Source organism: Balaenoptera physalus (assembly GCF_965194825.1).
Source record: "Balaenoptera physalus genome assembly, chromosome: 2".
Classification (NCBI taxonomy): Eukaryota; Metazoa; Chordata; class Mammalia; order Artiodactyla; family Balaenopteridae; genus Balaenoptera; species Balaenoptera physalus.
This window is the reverse complement of record NC_138883.1, coordinates 82248377-82272536: the sequence shown is the minus strand read 5'-3', so window position 1 is coordinate 82272536 and position 24160 is coordinate 82248377. Positions and strand designations below refer to the sequence as shown.

Here is a 24160-nt window from a genome sequence, read left to right as displayed (position 1 = left end):
TCAGTAGGCTCAATGGATACACAAACAGTGGTATATCCAGACAATGGAATATTACTCAGTATTTTTTAAAAAAGACATGAAAAAACCTTACGTGCATATTACTAAGTGAAAGGCTACATACTGTATGATTCCAACTATATGACATTCTGGTAAAGGTAAAACTATGGAGACAGTAAAAAGATCAGTGGTTGCCAGGATCTGTGTTTGGGAGAAGGGAGAGGTAAGGAGGGAAGAACAGGCAGAGAACAGAGGATTTTTAGGTCAGTGAAAAATGTCTATATGATACTATAATGATGGATACATATCATTATATATTTGTCCAAATCCACAGAATGCACAACACCAAGAATGAACCCTACTGTAAACTATGCACTTTGGGTGATTATATGATGTATCAATGTAGGTTCACCAATTGTAACAAATGTACCACTCAGGTGGTACTTACCACTTCTTGGCCACATATTTAACTTACGCACACATGCAAGTGTGCGTATGTGTTTATACACATAGCTTTACCTACTTCTTTTAATAGCAGCTTAATATTCCACTGAATGGATGACTTAATTTAACTAGTCTGATTTATATATATATAGGCTTTTCCCCACCTTTTGCTGTTACAAACAATATTGCATAAATTATCCTTATACATATTTATCTTTAATACACATGTCCAAGTATATCTGTATCAGAAATTGCTAAAAGTAAAAATGCTGGATTAAAAAGTTTGTATGCTTCAATTCAAAAAGCAATTTAAATGGATATATCCAACTCGAACCACCTACTCAGTATTAGTAGTGTCTTAAACAGGAAAGGAAGTTTAATAAAAATAGTTAATGACTGAAGAGGTTATCTCATTCCTGGCCTTGTTTCCTGCAGTTTTGAATTTTACTTTCATTAGCACTTTAATCACATGGTAGGAACATAAAGAGAAACAGAAGTATTTCAATTTTAATTATGTTGTAGGACTAAAGGACTGATGTGGGGTGAAGTAAGATTTCTGGATTACTTTTTTTTTTTTTAAGATCTTTATTTTTGGCTGCATTGGGTCTTCATTGCTGCATGTAGGCTTTCTCTAGTTGCAGTGAGCTTGTGCTACTCTTTGTTGCGGTGCACGGGCTTCTCATTGTGGTGGCTTCTCCTGTTGTGGAGCACAGGCTCTAGGCGCTCGGACTTCAGTAGTTGTGGCTCGCGGGCTCTAGGGCACAGGCTGGATTACTTTTGCATGATTATAACCTCTCCAATGTTTTATTTTTTTAAAATTTTTATTGGAGTATAGTTGACTTACAATGTGTGTTAGTTTCACATGTACAGCAAAGTGAATCAGTTATACATATACATATATCCACTCTTTTCTTTTAAATTTATTTTTGACTCATTTTGGGTCTTTGTTGCTGCACGCAGGCTCTCTCTAGTTGCGGTGAGCAGGGGCCACTCTTAGTTGCAGTGTGTGGGCTTCTCATTGCGGTGGCCTCTCTTGTTACGGAGCACGGGCTCTGAGCGCGCAGGCTTCAGTAGTTGTGGCCTGTGGGCTCAGCAGTTGTGGCTCACAAGCTCTAGAGCGCAGGCTCAGTAGTTGTGGCGCACAGGCTTAGCTGCTCTGAGGCATGCGGGATCTTCCCGGACCAGGGCTCGAACCTGTGTTCCCTGCATTGGCAGGCGGATTCTTAACCACTGTGCCACCAGGGAAGCCCCATATATCCACTCTTTTAAAAGATATATGATATCTTTTCATGAAGAGAATGCAAAGCTTTATTGAGCGCTACAGATGAGCTAAATAGAAGGATATACATTCATGGAAAAGAAGGCTAAAATCTTCCCCAAACTAATATACAGATTCAGTGCAATTCAGATACAGACTGCAAATGGATTTTTCAACAAACTTGATAAGCTAATTCTAATTTTTTTTTTTTGGCCGCACCCCACGGCATGTGGGATCCTAGTTCCCCAACCAGGGATTGAACCCACACTCCCTGCTTTGGAAGGTGGAGTCTTAACCACTGGATCACTGGGGAAGTCCCAAGCTAATTCTAAATTCTGTGGAAGAGTAAACAGCTCCTCCACCCACCAACAAAAAAGAGAAGAAGAAAAAAGTGGTAGATGCACTTGCTCTACAGATCTTAAGACTTTCTATAGAGTTAAAACATTCTATAGTAAAGAAGACAACGTGGCACTGGTGCCAGGACAAACAGACCAACAGATAAGAGAGACCAGAAATAGAAACTTGATATATGACAGATATGGCACTGCCTATCAGTAGGGGGAAGGATCCAATAAGTGGTGCTGTTAACAATCAGTAATCCATATGGAAAAAATAAAAGTGGAACAAAAATCAGTTTGTTTTACGGACAAAACTGCAAAACTTTTAGAATAAAATCAAGAGAAAAATCTTTGAGATAAGGATGGGGAGTTTTTAAAAACACCACCACGAAAAGAATGATAAATTAAACTGTATTAAATTTTGGAACATCTGTTCACCAAAACACCATAAAAAGAGTGAAAAACCACCATAAACTAGGAGATACTGGCCACAAATAAAATTCAAAAAGAAGTGTCACTGAAAATTTTATTACTCAATAACAAGTTATATAAGAGTATGTGGTTAAAATTAGTTTGTAACAGAATATTCAGCGTTATTTCTCTAACCTCTCAAATGCTCAAAATATATCTCTTATAGTCACAGAACACATGAATCCTATAGACTAATTTGCCCAAGAGCCTTTTTATATAGCACATCAATATCAAAGGCCCATTTCTGTACACCCTAAAGAAACTTGCACAAGAATAGCTGAGGGGGAAGAAAGTTTGTACTAGCAGTATGCCTAATAACAAAAATATGGAAACAACTAAAGTATCTACTGGCAGAAGAAAAAGTAGAATTACCAAGAAAAGCATAAGACTGCTAATAAGCAAACACAGTGCAAGGTAAAGGTCACCTCTAGGATGAAGGCAAGGGAACAGGATTGGAGGTGCTCTTTTTAAAAAGTTTTTTGGTTTCTCAGGTATTCATTACATGTATTATTTTCTATGTATTAAATACATCATAAACCTTTGATCGTAAGACCATAATACATGTGGTCTTATTCATCTGCAGTGAAATGACCTCCAGGAACTTGAAAGTAAGCGAAATTGAGTAAAAGGACTATAATGGCCTCCAGGCCTATTAGATTTAACTAAAACCTGACTGAGAGCACTAGCAGTTTGAAAGAACGTACCTAATCCATCAAAAGGATTTAAGTAGTCCATGGAAGCATAGAAAATGAGCCAAGGGCAAACACTGACAATACCTGTTCAAGCACTGCTAGAGGGAAAAACCTAAACTAGTGTTAGGTGACAATTCTCCTTGGGTCTCACTTCTGCAGACCCAGTGTGTAGAGGTATTATCTGCCTTTGCTTCAGACTATCTTTTCAAAGATGTGTGAATAGGGAAACCCTTGAAAGATATAGTATCTCTCCTTTGAAGTTAGGTTTGTTTAGTTAACGAGTATAACAAAGACACTGTGTCCCTCCCTGGCAAAAGTAAGGCAGGATTATCGCCCATTATAAAAGACTGGGGTTCCCCAAAACTCAGGGTTCCAATATTGGGATGCAAACCCACTGAGTGTGCAATATTCACCTGAGCAGCTTAGCACCACCCCCCATGGGACCTGGGAAGCAAGGGGAACCGACACAAACATGAAGCTCATGCTACTTTATCGTGCTGTGAGTAACAGTCCTTTGTCTCTGACCTAGCAGTCTTATGTCTTCTGGCAGCATTCATATAACTTGCTAGCTAGGGTAAAATCTCACACTCTTCATATTTCTTGACAGCAAGGAAGCAGTCTAGTCCTTTTGGCAAGGCTATTCCTCTGATGTAGGATGCTTCCAAGGTGATGCTGTTAGCATTTATTCATCTATTCTTTCATTCAACAAATATTTACTGGGTGCTTACTCTATCTTAGGAACTTCTAGATTCCTGAACGTATCAGTGAACAAACAACAAAAAGTACAAATAGGAGACAAATTATAATCAGGAAATAAATGTTATTAAGAAAAATAAAATAGCATAAGGATACAGTGATGGAAGGGTTGGTATTTCATTTAGAGTGCTCAGGGAAGGCTTCATAGAAGAGGTGACCTGAAGTAAGGAGCAAGCTCTGGGAACATCTGGAGGAAGAGTGTTCCAGATAAAAGGAAGAGCAGATGCAAAGCCCTTGAGGCATAGATATTCTTAATATATTTAAAACATAGGAGGTCGAGGTATTAAGGAGCTTGTGAGTGAGAAAGAATAGAAAATAAATCTGGAGAAGCCACGAACAAAATTATGCACAGCTCTGTAAAACCTCTGTATGTTGTTCTAAATAGGATGCTAGACTTTTATAAAGTTTTGAACACATCTGATTTGTACCTTTTTAAAGGATCACTTTGGTTACTGTGTGAACAGATTATTGGAGTGGGTGGGAAGGATAAGTGTGGAAGTAGGGAAATTAGAAGACTATAGCAGTAAGAAATGATGACGGTCTGAGAAATATACTTTGAATGTAGTGCTTACAGGATTGCTGATTGACTGCTGATATCTACAGTATGAGATTGGGAGAGGAATGAGTCAGGATGGCTTCAAGTTTCTGCCCTGAGCAGATGTATAAGTGATATACCATTAACTTATATGGGAAACACTGGCATTAGACTTAATTAGAGTGGAGGAAGGGGGATAATCCTAACTGAAGTTCCAATTTTGGGAGGACCAGAGAGGTTGTATGAATACATGCTATTAGCCTGGTACTTGCCCAGGTCATTACGATAAGTCCCAACCAACTTACATAGCCTGAGAATATATGTTTCTTGTGACCTTAAGTAACCTAATTAATCAGATCTATTAGCAGGGAACCTTTCACAATCTGTGTCTAACTTGAATATTTCAAACTATATTTATTTGCTGTGGTATGGCTGTATTGGGACTTGCTGGAAGAAAAATTCCCAGATGATCCAGAAGGTTTTTTATTTTCTCTTTACCCCCTGCCCCCATATTCAAGTTTTTAAGATAAAAATAACAATTAAATTTTAGGTTTATCCAAGAATGTGAGGGCACACACTGCTGAATTGATCAAGTCTGAATTTCATTAACCTTCTACCTCCTTTTTAATAAATCTGTAGTTCTACCTAAACTTCTCTTCAGTCTAGAAAAATGAAGTAATTCCTCTGTCAGTGTAATTCCTGTGTCCTTGATAGTCTCCTTTGGGTCTTTATCAATTATTCTCTCTGTCCCAAATCTTTAACTTCTCACTTTCTTTATCCCTTCAAATTTTAAACATATTTATTTCCTTGGCCCTCCACCTTCTAGCTCCATCTGCTCTCCAAAGGAAGGCCTCTGTAGTCAAACTTTTGAAAGGAGCTCAGGCAAAAAAGTAAATAAATAAAGGTTGTTTCTTCTCCTGTCATGAATGCCTCCTAATCCCACTGAAACTATGCTAGGGGTATCAATTACCTTTACAGGGATGAATCCAGGATTCATCCAGGTCCTTTATTGGACCATGTAATTGCAATACATTAATTAACTACTCTGTCACTTACCTTTTTAACTCTCCTTCTCAGGCTTCTGAGACATTATTGCCCTTTCCTAGTTCTCCTATCTGTGTGACTCTTCTTCTTCAACACCCTGTCTTTTAACATTTAGTGATCCTCAGTGTTCCAGCTTTGAATACTATTCTTCTTACAAAGTAATTCAAACTTCTCTCATAGTTTTAATTTCCATCGTTAGATAATGACTCCCAACTTCAAGTTCAGTCCATATCTCTCCCTGAGCCTCAGATTTAGAAACAATATTTGAAGAGACAATGGTGGAGAAATTTCTAAATCTGTTCAAAGATATCAGCCAGATTCAAAAAGCTCTATACACCCAATAAAAAAAACCTAGTACCTAGGCATAGCATAATAAAACAGCGAAAAGCCAAAGATAGACAGTATTTCTTAAGAGCAATGATGGAAAAGTGTAGACAATGGTGTGACATCTTTTAAAGTGGTGAAAGAAAATAAATGATAACTTAGAATGTGACAGTCAGCAAAACATCCTTCAAATATGGAGGAAATAAAAGATGTTTCCAGAAAAACGACAACGAAGATTCACCAACAGCAATAAGCAGCCAACGATCCTACATGGTAGTACGGTAATAAACAAGGGATTAAAGAACAGCCAAAAGCATAAGTAGACGGATAAACTGAAATCAATGTTGACTGTTTAAAATATTATTTTGGGAGGTTATACAGACATACACACAGAATGAATTTCATGACAACAACAACACAAACGGTAAATGAAGAAGAGATATATGGCATTAAGGTATTGCAGGATCCATGCATTTTCCAGAAGTGGTTTAAAAAAAAAATCAATTTAGGGTAGATTCTAAGGAGTTAACAATGCGTATTGTGATCTCTAGGATTACAATAAAAGCACTGAACTGTATTATTAATTATCTAATAAAGAAGAAAAATTAAGTAGTTAAATATACCTGAATAAGCCAAGTGGAGGAAATAATGAACAGAGAAAAATGGGGCAAACAGAAAACAAGTAAGATGGTAGATTTATACTACATCAATAATTGCAGTAAAAGTAAGTAGACAAAATACTCTAAAAGACAAAAACACCCTGAGAAAAGAACAAAACCCAACTGCATATGGTTTAAAAGAGACATCTTATATATGACACATAAATGTTGAAAGTACAAGGATGGGAAAACACACACTGTGGTAATGTTAGCCAAAAGAAAACTTGATGTAATCATACTAATATCAGACATAGTAGACTTTTAGGCAAAAAGTATTACCAGAGATAAGGAAGGATATTTCATAATGACAAGAGAGTCAATTCAACATAAAGGTATGACAATTATAAAATTACAAGCAATATATAATAGCCTCAAAATATATAAAGTAAATAACTGATGGAATTAAAACAAGATGATTCTACAATCAAAGTTGGAGATTTTTAAACATACCTTGCTCAGTTACTGACAAGCAGATTTTTTTTAAAGTTAATAAGGATAACAAACCTGACCTAATATATAGAAAGAACACTGCACACAACATCTAAGAATATGAAGTCTTTTCAAGTGCACATGGCACACGGATCTTATGTTGAGGCATTAAACAAGCCTCAACAAATGTTAATGAATGAAATCATTCAGAGTATATTCTTAGAATATCTGCAATAAAAAGAAAAGTAGAAAACCCCAAATGTTTAAAAATCAATCCATTTCTGAATAATAATGAAAATATGGCATATCATCATTTTGCCAATGACTAATGTCAGAAGCAGGGTAGTACACAGCAATTGACTGCACTATTCATTCAACTTCTACTATGTTTGAAATTTTCCATAAAAAAGGAATAAAAACCAAAATCCTGTAAAAAGCCTTTCTAAAAAGAATTAGAAATCAGCATAGTCCTGTATCTGTTAAAGAAATCGATCTGTAGCTCAAAATCATCTGATAAAGAAAATTCTGGGCTCAGATGGCTTCACCAGGAAATTCTACCAAACATTTAAGAAAAACAACAAATTTTAAACTTTTCCACAAACTGCAAAAAAGAAACACTGCCCTATTTGTTTCATGGAGTTAGCATACCTTGATTACAACACCTGCCTGGGATTTTATGGGAAAAGAAAATTATATGCCAATCTCTTTCATGAACACAGACATAAGAATCCTAGATAAAATATTATTAAACCCAATTTTATGTGTGCATATGTTTATATGTGTATGTATAATGAGTATTATATGGCAACCAAGATGGGTTTATTCCAAGACTGCAAGGTTGCAAACCAATTATTTCAATTTACCAATCAACAAAATCAACAAGGAAAAAAATTAGAATCATCTCAATTACTGCAGAAGAAGCATGTCATAAAAAATTTAGTAATGTGGGAATAATAGATAGATACCTTAATCTATTAAAAGGATCTATGAAAACATACAGCAAATATCATAGTTAATGATGAATGCAATGAATATACAAAGCTTTCCCCTGAGATAAGGAACAAAATAAGAAAGTCAATCCCCCCTGCACTAGAAAGTCCTAGCCAGTGTGACAAGAAACAGACATTTAAAAAATTTACAGTTTTTAAGTACAGAGTTAATAAATTAATTTAACAATGTCTCTGGATATAAGATCAATTTACAAAATATAATAATTAAATACCTAAATAAATTTACAAAAATTAAATACCTAAGAATAAATCTAACAAAAGATAAATGAATGAATTTACCATTTCATGGATTAGAAGATTCAGTATTGTCAAGATGTTAACTTCCTCCAAATTAATTTATGAATGCAATACAACGTCAATCAAAATTCTAGGAGTTTTGTGGAAATTGATAAGCTGACCCTAAAATTTACATAGGTCAAGAACAACAAGATCTTAAAGGACAAACCTGGGGGACATAACTCCCAGATGCCAGAAATATTATATAACTACTGTTATTTTAAAAGTGTGGTACTGGTATAAAAATAGACAAATAGGCTAAGGGAACAGAACAGAGAATAGAAATAGATCCACACACATACAGTCACATGACAAAGCTGAAAATGCAATGCACCTGTTTCAGAAAGCATAGATTTTTTTACTATATGGTGCTGGATCACTGGCCATCCAGATTTGGGGGTAGTGGTGCAGGGAGGGAACCCTTGACCTCCTAATCTTATACCACTTATAAAAATCAAACATGAAAGAAAAAATAATAAAGCTTCTGAAAGACAACATAAAATATCTTCATGGTTTGGTGAGGATACTCAAAGATTTCTTATACATGACACAAAAAGCACTAACCACAGAGGGAATGATCACTAAATCACTCTTCTATTAAAATTAAGAACTCTTATTCAGCAAAAGACATTATTAAGAGAGTGAAAAGACAGACCACCAGAGAGAAGATATCTGCAATATACATATCCAACAAAGGACTTATTTCCAAAATAAACAAAAAGAAAATGCCTATAAATCAATAAGAAAAAGACAACTCAATATTAGATGTGCAAAATACTTGAATAGGTACTTTACAAAACAGAATTTCTAAATGATCAATAAGCATATAAAAAAAGGTGCTCAACAGCAGTAGTAATCAGGAAAGTATAAACTAAAATCACAATAAAATACTACTTTACTTCCACTAAGTGACTAAATTGGAAAAAAAAGAGGGGGAGGGGGGAAGGGGGGGCGCAATACCAAGTATTCAGGAAAATTCCCATGACTAGTGGGAATGTAAACCTGGTACACCACTTTGGATTTTTTTGTTTTTAAGTAAAAGTGACACTCCATGAAAATGCACTGTGTTTAACCTGTGGTTTCTTGTGTCTTCTGGCACATGAATGTGTACCCAGGTTTGTGAAGCAACAAACAAGATTAAGTCCAAGGTGGTTTGCAGGACATAAAACCCCGACAGTCTGGCTCTTGCTCTCTTTGCCTCTCTTTTTCACCCTCCATGTTGTTTTCCCCCTAGATCATGCATACCTCTGCTCATACTGTTCCCTGCTATGGACTAAATGCTTGTGTCACCCCTGTCCCCCCCCAAATTATATGAAACCCAAACCCCCAATGTGATGCTATTTGGAGATGGGGCCTTCAGGAGGTAATTAGGTCATGAAGGGTGTGGTCCTGGTATGATAGGATTAGTGCCCTTTATAAGAGACACCAGAGAGCTTGCTCACTTGGGCGTTCTCTGGCACTGAGACAAAGCAGCTGTCTGTAATCCAAGAAGAGAGCCCTCACTAGGAATCAACCATGCTGGCACCCTAACCCTGGCACTTCCAAGCCTTCAGAACTGTGAGGAAAAAAAACTGTTATTTAATCCACCCAGTTTATGGTATTTTGTTATGGCAGACTATGCTGACTAAAATTCCCTCTGTTTAAAACATTCATCCCCTTGCTCCTCCTGTGTTTTCCCACCTAATTTTCATCACCAGCCCCACCCTCTTCAATTAGTTAACAATTTTTCTCATCCTTGAAAAGTTCAGGTGTATCTTAAGAAAAAACACAAACTCTCATCTTCCACAACGACTTCAATACCCCTATCCTGTGCTCCCATATCACCATGAGCACGTATCTATTACGCCATCATAAACTCTTTTAGAACAGAAACTATGGTTTATGTTCCTTTGTAGCCCTCTACTGGATAATGAAAATGTAACTAACACCTTTTCCCCTTTATCATCAAAAAATTTAAAGTCAAATTTATGACTCAATTATTACACCTGTATAGGACATTATGACATATATGTATTGTCTCATTCCAGATTTGATTCACTGTAAGTCTTATTCTCCTGGGTTTCTGTTGTTCTTTGACTGGTAAAGGGCAGATGGTCCTAATGTTCTCGTCTAACACGTCCGATTTCTACACATATGAATAATATATTGAAAAATATTTATTTTCTCACCTGATTGGCTTGGCTTTGCAGGTAGACTCTTCTGGCATTCAGATCTTCAAAAGGAGAAGGTCTTGAGCTTCTGTAAGGCTCACTGGTTATAACTGTCTCTTGCTGGAAAGGATGATCTTTCACTAGAGAACTGGAAGTATCCTCTTCAGCTGCCTAATGGGAACAATCCCCAACTCATTAGTTACCAGAATGTAAAAAACAACAACAAAATAAGATACCTTCACTCTAACAAGAGTTTAGCAAATCAGTAAGTATGTACCACCACCATCAGTGTGTATGGCAATTCCCCAAACTCAAATATGCGTTAGGAAGCCATGTCAAAATAAAATAATATGAATAAAAAAAAAGAATCAACTTTATAAGCAAAATGGACTTTCTTAAAAAAAATAACATAGGAAGAATTAGAAGGCTATCCATGCCAAGTGAGAAAGATATCTAATTACAATAAAGCTGTTAATTATAACTAAAAGTGATATATGTACACAGAAAGTGAAGAAATTATGAGGAAGAAAATACAAATCAATAAAATTGTTACTTTGCAAGTTTTTTTTGAAGAACATTTTTCTTTTTACACAGTACCAAGGATTGTGCTGTGTGATACGAGGGATCGAAGAAGGAAGGCAGTAGTCCACGTAATTTTAAAAGTAATTGAATGAGTGAATGAATTAATTAGCCTGAATTTACTGATTATTTAGAAGGATTCAAATCATATACAAGACTCAGTGAAGGAGATATGTTCAATCAATGACAGTCACTAACAAAATGCTTTTGGAATTTCATAAACAATATTTCTGTGAAATAAATGTTGAATAAGTGAAACTTAGCACATTACAAAACAGAAAGTCCTGAAAAGGTTTTGTTTCTTTTTTTTTTTTAAGAAATGAGATAACTATTTGCTATTATTTTTCCCGTTAGTATATAATTATTTGGGAAGAAAAAGTGACAGCCAACTAAAATGACAGAAATACCTTTACTGGTTCATTCTAAAGTAATTTAGAGTAATCATTATAGGGCTAATAATTTTAAAAGTAGAAACCCTTACAAGCTTTTTTATAAAAATAAAAAACATTAAAATTTGATATTACTTCTAATATTAAGCAATAAAGTTCATAAAAGTTATGGCTAAGATATTATAAATTTATAAATGCATGTTCTGGTCCTTGCTCTGAAACAAAAAAGTTTTGTGACATTTAATTTTTCTGGAACTCAGTTTTTTCAATTAAATAATTATAATACCTATACTGTTTTATGACATGGATTGTCATAAGGATTTAGTGAGATGATAATATATGTGAAAATGCTCTGAAAACTAAAAGCTGTTATTTTATCAGGAAGCAATTAAGCTTTAAAAAATGTATCTGAGAGTCTACCGTCACTTAAAACTACATATGTCAAACCCAGTTAATTGCTATTTTTAGCTAATTTTCCTAATAGTTGCATCAATGTGTTATGACAGTTAATGCTAAGTTATTGGAAAGGAGGTGGCTAAACAATGGTATTCAGCAAACATTCTTTCAAAATGCATGATCAAAATTGGGAAGAGTAAAAAGAATTCGGGAAACGTATTTATTTGTTCCAGAGAGTTTTCAAAATAAATGACCCAAGTAACTGTCAAAAATCATAAGCAAACTGAATAGAAGAAAACAACAATAACAACAAAAAGGTTTAGAGAAAGGGCCTAGGTTGGAACCTTGTCTTATCCAACTTGGGTATGAAATTTAAGCAATTAACTTCTCTAAATCACAGCTCCTTCTTATTATAAACTGGGTATAGTATTTGTATTAAAAATCTCAGGGTTAGTTGAGATACTCAAGTGATTAAAAATTATAAACAAGCATAAACTGTATTAGTAGTGATCATAATAAAGTAATTATGCTTTTAATGGTGACAACTATTTTGATCAGGTTGTCTTTACTGCATTCTAATCTAACTGAGAAGTCATTTAAGAATTGTAAAATATAATAAAGCTTACTTAAAAATCTGTATCTGAACAAATACAAAATGTTTACATGACCCAGTGTTTTACTGTACTGACTTAGGTTAATTCTACTTACATTAAACAGTAATAAATTTCATTTTGATTAAAAATACATTATTTTTTAAAGGGAAATATCAAAAGTATTGTTTCATTATTAAACAAATAAAATGTGTATAGTATTTGGGTAATAAAATGATTTAGTTCAACTTAAAAATGCTTACCAAAATACCTGGAATTAACCTATTAATTAGAAATACTGGGACTTCCCTGGTGGCACAGTGGATAAGACTCTGCGCTCCCAATGCAGAGGGCCTGGGTTCAATCTAGATCCTACATGCGTGCCACAACTAAGAGTTCCCATGCCACAACAAAGGAGCCCATAAGCCGCAACTAAGACCTGGTGCCACCAAATAAATAAACAAATATTTTTTAAAAAAAGAAATATTTCATACTACACAGTGAATTTATAACTATACACCTAAATGTGTCTCAGCTAATAACTAAAACATCTTTCAGGTGTCTGATATGGTAAAAATAAACTTTCACTGTTTGAAAATGTAGAGTCTACAATCTACAATAAGGGACATATTATCCATGAATTGTGAGAAACTAACATTTTTAGAGAATCCTAAACAGGAAAAGAGCATTTTCCTACTACCTAACTATGTCTCTTTCAGCAAGTTTAAATTCAGGGGTATATTAAGTTGACAAAGTATTAAAAAAAGTCGTGATAAGGAAAATGGTCATTCTCATTCACTGCTTATTCTATACACAGGAGTAAAATCCGGACCAACCATTTCTGAAAAGCAATTTTAGTAAAATGTATCAAAAGCTTTTAAAACATTCACACATTTTGACCACTTATTCAATCTAGTAAAGAAAAAAATGTACTAAATGGAAAGAGCTTTAGGCACAAAATATTTTTTCTCAGAATTTTTTTAATAGTAAAAATGAAGAAATAACCTTAACGTCCCAAATTAAGGGAATGGTTATGTAAATTATGGTATGCCCACTTAATGGAATAAGTGGTCATTTGAAATTAGGTTTATGAATAATACCTACTTTGTGGAGAATTGTTTAATGTTAAAAAAATCAGTATATAAAATTTTATTTATAGTATTATAACCATAAAAAGATGAAAGGTTAAAAGGATATAAAATGAACGTTAATACTATTCCTTGATGGTATGATTATGAATGATTTTCCAATTTTTCTAGAGCTTATTTACTTTTATAAGGGCGATTTCTTTTAAAATCTAGGTATATACTTTCCCCCCTTCTTTTGATATAGGGTCATAATATTTAAAAATACAATACAATTATATTCTATCAAAATAGTCAAGTAATTCAACTGACTAATGAACCAGTCACTTGCTTTTTGGCATAAGTAGATTCCTCCCTCCACCCCCCGCCACTCTGTATCTGAGATAATAAACTGAGACATTGTTCAACCCTTGCCCTAAACCCTTCTGGATTCATGCAGAATATCTCTTTTGGTCAGTAAAATAAAATAATTTTCTAAACAAGCTAATCTTCTGAGTGTCTTTCAAATCCATTTTCTCTTCTCCATATCCACTTACCTACTCTCTTAATGCAAGCTCTCATTATCTATTTTGCCTCTCTTATTTTAGTAGGTTTCTAAGCGATCTCCTTGTTTCCAGTCTTGTGAAAGGCTAGGCATGCAAATCTGTTGGTTTTTCTACTCAGAACCCTTCTAAGGTATCCAATTATCAAAGCTCTATTGGGGAACCCTGTACACACTGGAGAATAGAGGGCCGAGAATCATTATTGTCTGAGGAACGCTTTCAAGATACATAATTTACACAATCCATAGAAATGGGCTCTCTCACCCCAGAAGCACTGAGGTACAAGACAAAGTCCAATTTTATTTCGCAGGAAAAAGAAACAGACAATAAATACATGAAAAGAAGATGCTGGACTTCAATTAAAGACTTAAAAATGTGATGCCAATTTTTTATACAGACTAGAAAAGATGGAAAATATATATAATAGTACTCAATGCTGGCAAGGGTATGGAGAAATAGGATATTTTGCACTGTTGGTGGGAGTGCATTTCTTCTTTGAGAAAGTGATCGTATATACAGATACATACACACACAAATAATCATCGTAGCACTCTTTTTAACAAAAAAAGAAAAGGAGAAAACATCCTATGGCTGTATCAACACAGGACTGGTTAAAAAATTATGGTATACATATATGATAGAATTCTAAAAGCCATTAAAAAGATCTGTATGCAGTGCTCACAAGATATTGCTAAATGAAAAAAAGCTAGGGACAGAACTGTCAGTATGACATGATCCTATCTGTCAAATTGATAGGATGGATGAATAGGTATTTTAAAATTTTATCAGTTTAAGTAAGGATATACACCAAACCACTGATATTTCCCTTAGGAAATATTTTATATAAAGGACTATAGACATAATAATATAAAGGTAATAAAGTGAATATGTGTATACTTATCACCCAACTTAAGAAAGAGAAATAACCAAGACAACAAATATAATATTATCAAGACAACAAATAATAGCATCCCCCACCTCTACCACTTGGATAGGTAAATATTATCTTGAAGTAGTTGTTTATTTTACAATTTCTTACTGTTCTTTACAGTTTTACCACATAAGTATTATTCCTAAACAATATTTAGTTCTAGATGCTTCTGAATTTTATTTGACTGATATCATGCTATTTGGGACATTTTGGAACTTGCTTTTTTTGCTCATTTTTTTTCATGAAACTTATTCATGTTGACATATGTAGCAATAGCTCACTCATTTTCACTTCTTTGTAGTGATGATAGCTAACACCTATTAAGCATTTTCTATGTAGCAGACACTGTCTCAAGTACTTTACATGGGTTAACTCATTTAATCCTCACAACAACCCTTCGAGCTAGTTAGCATTATTATCTCTCTATTCCACAGGAAGAAACTAAAGCTCAAAGACATTATGTAACTTGCCTAAGATAAAACACTTAATTTTTTGCTATTTCAAACAAGGGTGCTAAGAACAATCTTCTACAGGCCTCATGATACATATATACAAGAATTTTTCTGGTACATATCCAGGGGTGGAAATGCTAGATTATAAGATACACGTATGCTCTGATTTATAAAATAAAAATTATTTTCCAAGGTGGTTTTAACAATTCACATATCCACAAGCAATGTTCTACATTCTCACTAAGACTAGGCATTATCACAACTTTCACTCTTATTTATGGATATGCTATTTAATTTCTATGATAATGGACTAGCCTTACTAAAAATTACATAGTATTTTCTTTTCATGAACAAGAAATTTTGAGAATGAACAAAAGAACTAACAAATGAATGCATAGGTTTGTTACTTTACCATGGCTCCTACTCTACTGTTTCATCATCTCCTTTTGCTTCAGATGTACTGTTTCTCTCCAGTACTGTCTAACATTTCACACTTCTGATTCTTTGTACATGTCATTTCCTCTGCCCACAAAGACTATCTTCAATTTTTCCACTAGAAAAACTCCTTTTTAGAGTTTGGGATTAACATATACACACTACTATATATAAAACAGATAATCAACAAGGACCTATATATAGCACAGGGAACTCTACTCAATATTCTGTAATAACCTATATGGGAAAAGAATCTGAAAAAGAATGAATGTATGTATATGTATAACTGAATCACTTTGCTGTACACCTGAAACTAACACAACGTAAATCAACCATACTCCAATATAAAATAAAAATTAAAAAAAAAAGAACTCCTTAACATCGGCCATAAACTCCTCAAAAAGTCTGTTAATCCACTCCAAAGTTACTCTCTCCTGTGAACTTCCTCAAAAATACTTATATCTATCACCCTATATTCTAAGTGTTCTTTTATTTGTATTTCTCCCATGAGCCAGTAATGACAGACTTTCCCTCTTTTATTCCTAGAGCTTAGAACTATACCTGACACATAGTGAGTACGCTATAAATAATCAGTGACATGCAAATAACCACAAGTCAGATCACATTATATTAATATAGACCCTTGGGAGTAAATTTGGCAATAGAAAAAAATGTAGAAAAAGAACTCCTTAAACAACAATGAAAAGTCTTCACCCACAAAAGAAATAATTTTAATAACTGTTAAAAGTTCAAATTACACAAAAAATTCTTCACACCCCCCCTGCATGGAATAGCACCTATTATTATTTGACATATATCTTTCTAGACTTCTTAATACATATATATATGTTTATAGTCTGTGTATAATTTGATTCCATTTATATATTTAGGTCTATCCATGTAGTGCTTTCTTTTACCACAAAACATACCATGAACCTCTCTCTCCCTGTGTCAATATATAAAGATGTACCCTGTGCTTTAAAATGGTTGCAAAGAAGTTCAATATTTGTATATGTTATATATTCTGTAGGCAAAACTCGAATTAGGGGCATTTAAATAGCTTCCAATTTTTTGGTCATATACATTGCAACACACCTCCTTATAAATACATCTTGGTGCACTGGTAATATTATTTCCTTAGGATTAATTCCCATTAATACTAGAGAGTATAAGCTACCCTCTAGCAAACTTATGTGCCCTTTGAAAACCTCTCAAGAAAGACTATTTCCTCACATCTCTACCCACACTGGGCCTTATTATTTAACTATCTCTGCCAAACTCATATAAGAAAAAAATTTTAATTGTTATTTTATAAAAAAGATTATTTGTACCATTTTCATTATTAAAATTAATAGTAGCCAAAACATTTTTTAAAACTTGGATCAGACTGAGTAAAAAGTATTCTGGCTTAGTCAAACCTGAATGTTTTTTACTGGATTACAACTCTTTAAAGGTAACAATTACTATGGGAAAAGGGGTGTAATCTCAAGTTAGGTGGTGGAAAATGCCAAAAAATCTTCCACAAGAGCAGAAAATCTAATGTATGATACACGCAAAGGATGTACATACATTTGCATGAGCTCCAGCTTTTAAAAAGTTGTCTATAGCAGTAATATACATCCACATTCAATGCTTTCAGTACTGTGCTGGCATTGGCTCAGTACTGTGCTGGCATTGGCTCATCTGTATTACCTAAAAAGTAAACCATGCCAATATTTCACGTACAGTGGAAATCTGTTCCACTCTCAGAGGCTGGTATAATAATTATTCTTCTATGGTTGCTCAGAGATTGTTTAGCTTTTTATTTCTCCAAGACTATTACAGCAATTTTGTGTGTAGAGGCAAAAGGATGCAGTATAAAGTAATAAAATAATTCTAGCTGTAGTTCTCTTTCAGAACATAAGTCTAGATGACAGCTGTAGAGAAAATAAATACAGATTTTGCTTTTCTCCTGCCTTTGTCCCTTCTCTCTATATTAATTCTGAGGCAGAGAAAACAGTATTGTTCTGTAAACTTTTTAAAATGTACGATTCCCAATAAACAATATAGTGTGAAAAAAAGTGATATCACAGTCTATCAGTTGCTCCAAACTTTCATTCTTGTAGTTGTATATCACGAATCACAAGTTTGAACGTGTGACTGGGTCATATTCAACAAGAGAAGTTTTAAATAATTATATTATTAGTTTACTTTAGCATGATGAAAAAATTTTAGATGTTCTTTGATAAAGAAATCTTATATTTTATCATTGCATATGTTAAAAATGCTATCAAAGCTATTCTTTTGGTATTTAAAACTATACAGTCAAATTATGCGAACTTAGAAAGCACAGAAAAGGAAAAAAATTACTAACAATTCTACAAGCCCAACAAAATCACTATTTACACTTTGATGTAGCACCCAGTAGCAATGCATTTTATATTTGACCACCAATGTCTCCTATTCTGTTTGCTAGATTTCTTTAGTTACTTTTTATTAGTTTAAGAATAAACTAAACTTTGAATTTTCAATTTTGCATGTCTATGAGCTTTGTCTAAAAATACTAATAGCGTATATAGTATTTTGTTTAGGCAACCTGAACACAGTAATCAGTGATGAAATAATATGGAAGGCATGTGAGAAAAGTACCAACATATAATGTCCAGCAAAAACAAAAAAGGAAAACAAGTCCTCCACCTTATTAATCAACAGAAAGTACCCTTTAAATGAAAAGTTAGTTTGGCTTAAATGTGGTATTAGGTTTTCAGGGATTGTTTATTGTCTGTAAATCTGTTTTTTAGTTAATAGGCAGGCAATAGTTGCATAGTTCCTGCTAACTATATAAACCTTTAGACAATCCTTTAATTGGTGAATCTATTTCTAGGATTTTATCCTAAGGTCACATTCAGAAGTACCAACAAAAATTAATGTGTAAGACTGTGGAAAATAAAGTAAATGTTCAATGAAACATGAATGGTTAAATAAACTGTAGTACAGTTACATAATATAATGGCAAAATTCAAAGACTCTGAAATCAGACTGTGTGGGTTCAAATTTTATGATTTGTACTACTTAAATTCTAACCACCACTATCACTACCATTACCAATACAAACAAAAATCCTATCAAAAACACAATCAAAATGGAGAAGAGACTGATTCTGATGGTACTTTTAAAAAGAAGTATGTATTTGAATATAACATGCAAGAACAAAGGAAAACTTAAGAAGAAGAACCCAAAATCTTAATAACAATTACCACTAGGTAGGGATATATGATTCCTGATTTCTTCTTTATAATTTTCTAACTATCCAAATATTCTACATGAAGATTAGTTTAAGAGTCAAGGAAAAATTAAATAGTGACAAAATATTGTGCAAAAAGATTATATAGAGTTTTTTTACTCCCTTATTAGATAATTAAACTCAATCTAAAATATATAAAGGTTACAGGAACTTAACTATAAGGTAGGATGGTGAGAGATCACGGTAATATAAAATCCATTTTGCTAGCTAAATAAAGTTCTATCCATTAACTTAGTTTTCAGATATAGAGCCTTATTAAAATGTTACCACCTCTGAAAATAAGTACATGAACAATTCATATCCCCTTTGACTAAAGCAAATGACTTTGAACAATAAATGTAAATCACAATCCTTTTAATCATTTGGCTCAAAAATGACCTTACTTAATTCTAAAAAAGAGTAAGTTAGTCAAGTATTTCTCAGTGGCGAAGAGAAAATATGATACCTTTTCACTTCAGATCAATTAGGTGTCACCTTTCTTCTGCCCCAAAGCATGGAATCTGAGATCTTTTCCTCTTATAATCACAAACCAATCGTGAGGTGAGTTTTATGGGTTTTGTTAGCAATCTAGCCTATCTGAACAATAAGAACTGTTATGACTAACAACTCTGGTTGGAAAAATAGTTAAATAAAGAAACCAAATGAAAAGAACATTCATACCTTACTGCTGCTTGGGTTTTTTTTTTTTTTAAACTCCTTAATTTTGAAGATTTTTCTTCAAAAAACCTTTCCTACCAACTACGTATATGGTCAAAACTGTACTAAACATCAGGGATAAAAGATGAGCAAGATACGATTTTAAATCCAAATAATGATGTTATGAAAGCTTTCAAAGACAGGTATGAAATAGAAAGGTAAATACCTTTCTGATGATTTATGATACCGATAAAGATACTGAATTGCTGAAAGCTCAAAGTTGTCTACCAGCAAATAATCAAATGTTCAGCATAGTTATTGGAACAGAACAGGTGCTCAAATATTTACTGAATGAATTAATAAGTACTCAAAATGGAGAGGATTTCCACTCTGATATTTAAAGTCTTAAAGACATTTATGATCTAACTAACAGTCATTACTTCCTTGGGGTTAAAATAATTAGAGAATGGGTTATTCTTTTAAAGCCATTTTAGTTGTCTTTGCAAATAATCACTAATAAAGTAAACCTGCCATAACCACTATCATAAACTACAGTCAACTTGCACTCAAAATAATTTCAAAATGTTTATGTATGTCAAGCCCATAGGTGGATTACAAAACAATAATGTACTTTGTTCCTAATAAAGTGGTTAACTGAATTAGAATACTTTATAACCTCCAATACATTCCAAAATAAGAATGATGTATGTGAAAACTTTAGCATATCATGAAATAAATGGTACTAAAGTAAACTTAAGAGTTTTCTTTGGCAGTTTAATTCTGTAAGTTGATTCTTTTTTAAAAAATTTCACATTTTGCTAGCATCTCAGTATCCCCCAGCCCCTTTTGGTGTAATTAAGGTTAATATATTAAACATACATAATCGGGCTCAGAATTTTTTAAACTAATAAGAACTGTGTTTTTTTCTACCTGAACATACTTTTAGTTGTAAAGGGGCTATAAAACCAAGATATAATACAATCTTCTATTGAAACATGGAATTTAACCTAAGCTAGATGTATCATCTAAAAAAGTTGAGAATGGGAGCAAGATGAAATGAACATGACTATAAATGTTAGCTTTCATTCTACTCATCTTCCTTTTCTGCTTATGTATTGGTTAGCTGTTGGTGCATAACAAGTTACCACAAAACTGCAGCTTCTAAGAACATTTACTATCTCATAGTTTCTTTGAGTAAGAAATTTGGGAGCAACTTAGCTGAATGGTGTTCCTTAAGTACAGTTCCTCTCATCGTGAGGACCCATGAACTAAACAGACAAATTACCTGCCCCACACACAACCAAAATACAATGGTAGGACAGGCAGAGGATAACTGTTATAAAACTTCTGGTTCAGAATAAGAGAAAACGGAGTCACTGATCCGAAGTAATTCTGTAATCAAGGTGGGAACATGTTAGGAGTTCCTTGAATATGGGAATAATTCTCCATAGCTCTTGGCTCTGCCCTTTGAGATTTTGGTTCTATTTCTGAGTTATCTTTCCGTTTTATGAAAGGAAGTCTATGTTTACATGTAAAATGTTTTTCAACCTGCTTCCTGCCAGTAAAATTTTGGGGATCCAAGGGGCCGCTCCTCAGACTCGTAATATTTCTGCCAATTAACTCTTTAGAAAACTTTGTGGGTCTCTTGGGAATCTTACTGGGATTCACTCTGTTAGACAAAAAGCACAGTCACAATTCTGAGACAAACTCTTCTCTACTTTAAATTTCTGCTGAGGACACCCTTAATCTGCTTTAAGCCCTCTTACTTTGATTGAAAGGTTCTCTGAGGCTCACATTACATCTTTCTGAGGTTTTAACAAAGGATTTTATAGGCACACCACTGGCTTCATCTTTAGACAAACCTATTCTGAGAGTGCCCTGGATATGATCTTTGCCTGGAAGCCATTTCCTAATTTTAGCATAGTGTGACATATCGAGAGGATGAGAATTTTCAAAACCAGCAAGTCCTGGTTCTTTTTGTTTGTTTAGGAGCCCTTCCTGAGCCTATTTCTCCCATCCACTGCTTTACCATAACCAGAAGTAGTACATTTTCTACTTCACTTATTACTACAGGTGACAGTGTTGCTAAACTTTCTGCTACTACATAACAGTGATTTCCTTTCTTTCAGTTTCCAATATGGTGCTCTTCATTTTCATTTAAGATCTCATCAGCAGTCTCCTCAAAGGCTTAACTTTAAGCTTCCACTTAACAAGGTGGTTCCGGCTCACAGTCCCTAGGGAAGTTACAGTTAAGACATCAACCATGACTGCAGTCATCTGATGGCTCATTTGGGGGTGAATGACCTGCATCCAAGATGGCTCATTAACATGTTTATTGTCACAAAACTTCAGTTCCTCACCACAAGGACATCTCCATAGAGTTGCTTGAGTGTCCCCATGACATGGCAGTTGGCATCCTCCAGTACAGGGGATCTAAGAGAGCCAGAAAGAAGCTGCAATATCTTTTATGGCCTACCTTTGGAAGCCATACTCTTGTCATTTCTACCATATGCTCCTTATTAAGAAACAACCCAGTAAGTATAGCGCCCACTCAAGGGGAGGAGAATAAGATTCCACCAAAAGGAATATAATTTAAGAATCTATTTTAAAAACACCACAGTAAGCAAAAACCAAGAACTAAAACTTGATATAAAAATTGCTCTTAGTGAAATTACATTTACATGGAAGCCTATTTTAGAGTCTCTAGTGACAATGCACATTTTCTATTTTATTATGAAAATAAAAACCAAGTAAGTGCTTTAGTATATAATGAAGCTAAAATATAAATAACTCTTTTAGGTGTGTGTGTGTTTATGTGTGGGAGAGAGAGAGAGAGAGAGAGAGAGAGTGTGTGTGTGTGTGTGTGTGTGTGTGTGTGTATAACCTGTTGGACTGGAGGCAGTGGAGAGAACTTACTATGAAGCAGAGATCCCAAGGAGCTAACAACAGATTAACTACTCTTGTTGCTTTGGTTATACAGTAATTCTCTTTACTAGCCATTGATGGCAATATGCACAAAGTCTTGCAAACAGTTAAGTCCTGTAAAAGTTTTTCCTCTATACAGTGCTATATATAGAAATGAAGTAAAACCAAAGCAGAATGTTAAAAAACTCTTTTTAAAGTTGAATTTTAACCAAATTTACTCTCTTCACAGGGAGCAATTCAGAAAATGTTTTCCCATTTCCAGCTCCATATTCTCATTGATACCAGAACAGAACTTTAGGAAACACTTAACTATAAAAAGTATACTTATTTTGCATTTTATTACTTATTTCTTATACCTAATTAACTGAAACTCAGTTTTTAAAATAATAATTAACCATCAATAAACAGATTCATATATTAAAACACAAATAAGAACTCTTAAATGTACAATAAGGATAATGGGTTAGGATACATCTATTGAAAACAAATTAGATAGACACAAAAAAGATTAAAAATTGTAAAGTTGAAAAAATATTTAAGGTCACAAAATATCATTATGTATTTAAGTGAAAAAAAAAGCTACAGAATAATGATATCATAATAACACATGTGTACCCATTTATTTGTCCAGAAAAAAACTCAGAGGCCATACTTAAAAATACGTATGGGACTTCCCTGGTGGTCCAGTGGCTAAGACTCTGTGCTCCCAATGCAGGGAGCCCGGGTTCAATCCCTGTTCGGGGAACTAGATCCCACATGCTACAACTAAGAGTTTGCATGCCGCAACTAAAGATCCCATGTGCCGCAACTAAAGATCCTGCATGCAGCAACGAAGATCCTACACGCGGCAACAGAGATCTTGCGTGACGCAGCTAAGACCTGGAGCAGCCAAATAAATAAATAAATATTTTAAAAAATATGTATGATGGTTATCATGGATGGTAGCATATCTATGTTTTATTTTTTGAACTTTGCTATATTTCTCAAATTTTCAGAAATAAAAGCCATTTTTATTTTCTGATTATAAATGTACATAAAACATTTTGCCATGTCCTTTAGGTGATGACTATTTTTACAATAATATGAATAATTGATTATTAATACAAGGTATACATATAAATTTGGGTTCTTTCACTATTATCCTAAAAGTATTAATACTTTAGGAAATTAAAAGTACTAAAAAGAAAGCCATATATCTCAGAATCCCACAATCCAAAAGTAACAAAATTATTTAACATTTTAGCTGAGTAACAATGGATGACAACACCATATAATTATCTGTTTTTACTACTCAATACACTGCAAGTAAATTAATAATAAAATTTTTAGTGGTCGCATGACAAAGATACCTTAATTCAACCATTTCCATTCATTTAGATAGCTTATTTTTTATTATCAATATTTCATACACATACACACCCAAAAATCTGTGTACACAAATTTTTTGTGTATCTCTATTTCCTTAAATTGATGCACTGGATCAACAGGTATGAATATTTCTTTTTTTTTTTTAAAGATTTTTTTTAAAATGTGG

General features: G+C 33.8%; 1 protein-coding gene across 2 annotated transcripts in view; it reads right to left on the bottom strand.

The window, feature by feature from the left end:
* The window catches only part of SPRED1 (sprouty related EVH1 domain containing 1), a 117527-nt gene that overhangs the window by 18773 nt on the left and 74594 nt on the right, over positions 1 to 24160 (bottom strand). For both annotated transcript variants that reach the window (XM_082443280.1, XM_082443279.1), the window contains one exon: positions 10402 to 10554. In XM_082443280.1, the coding sequence (XP_082299406.1) occupies positions 10402 to 10554 (153 nt within the window). The remainder of the gene's footprint in view (positions 1 to 10401; positions 10555 to 24160) is intronic.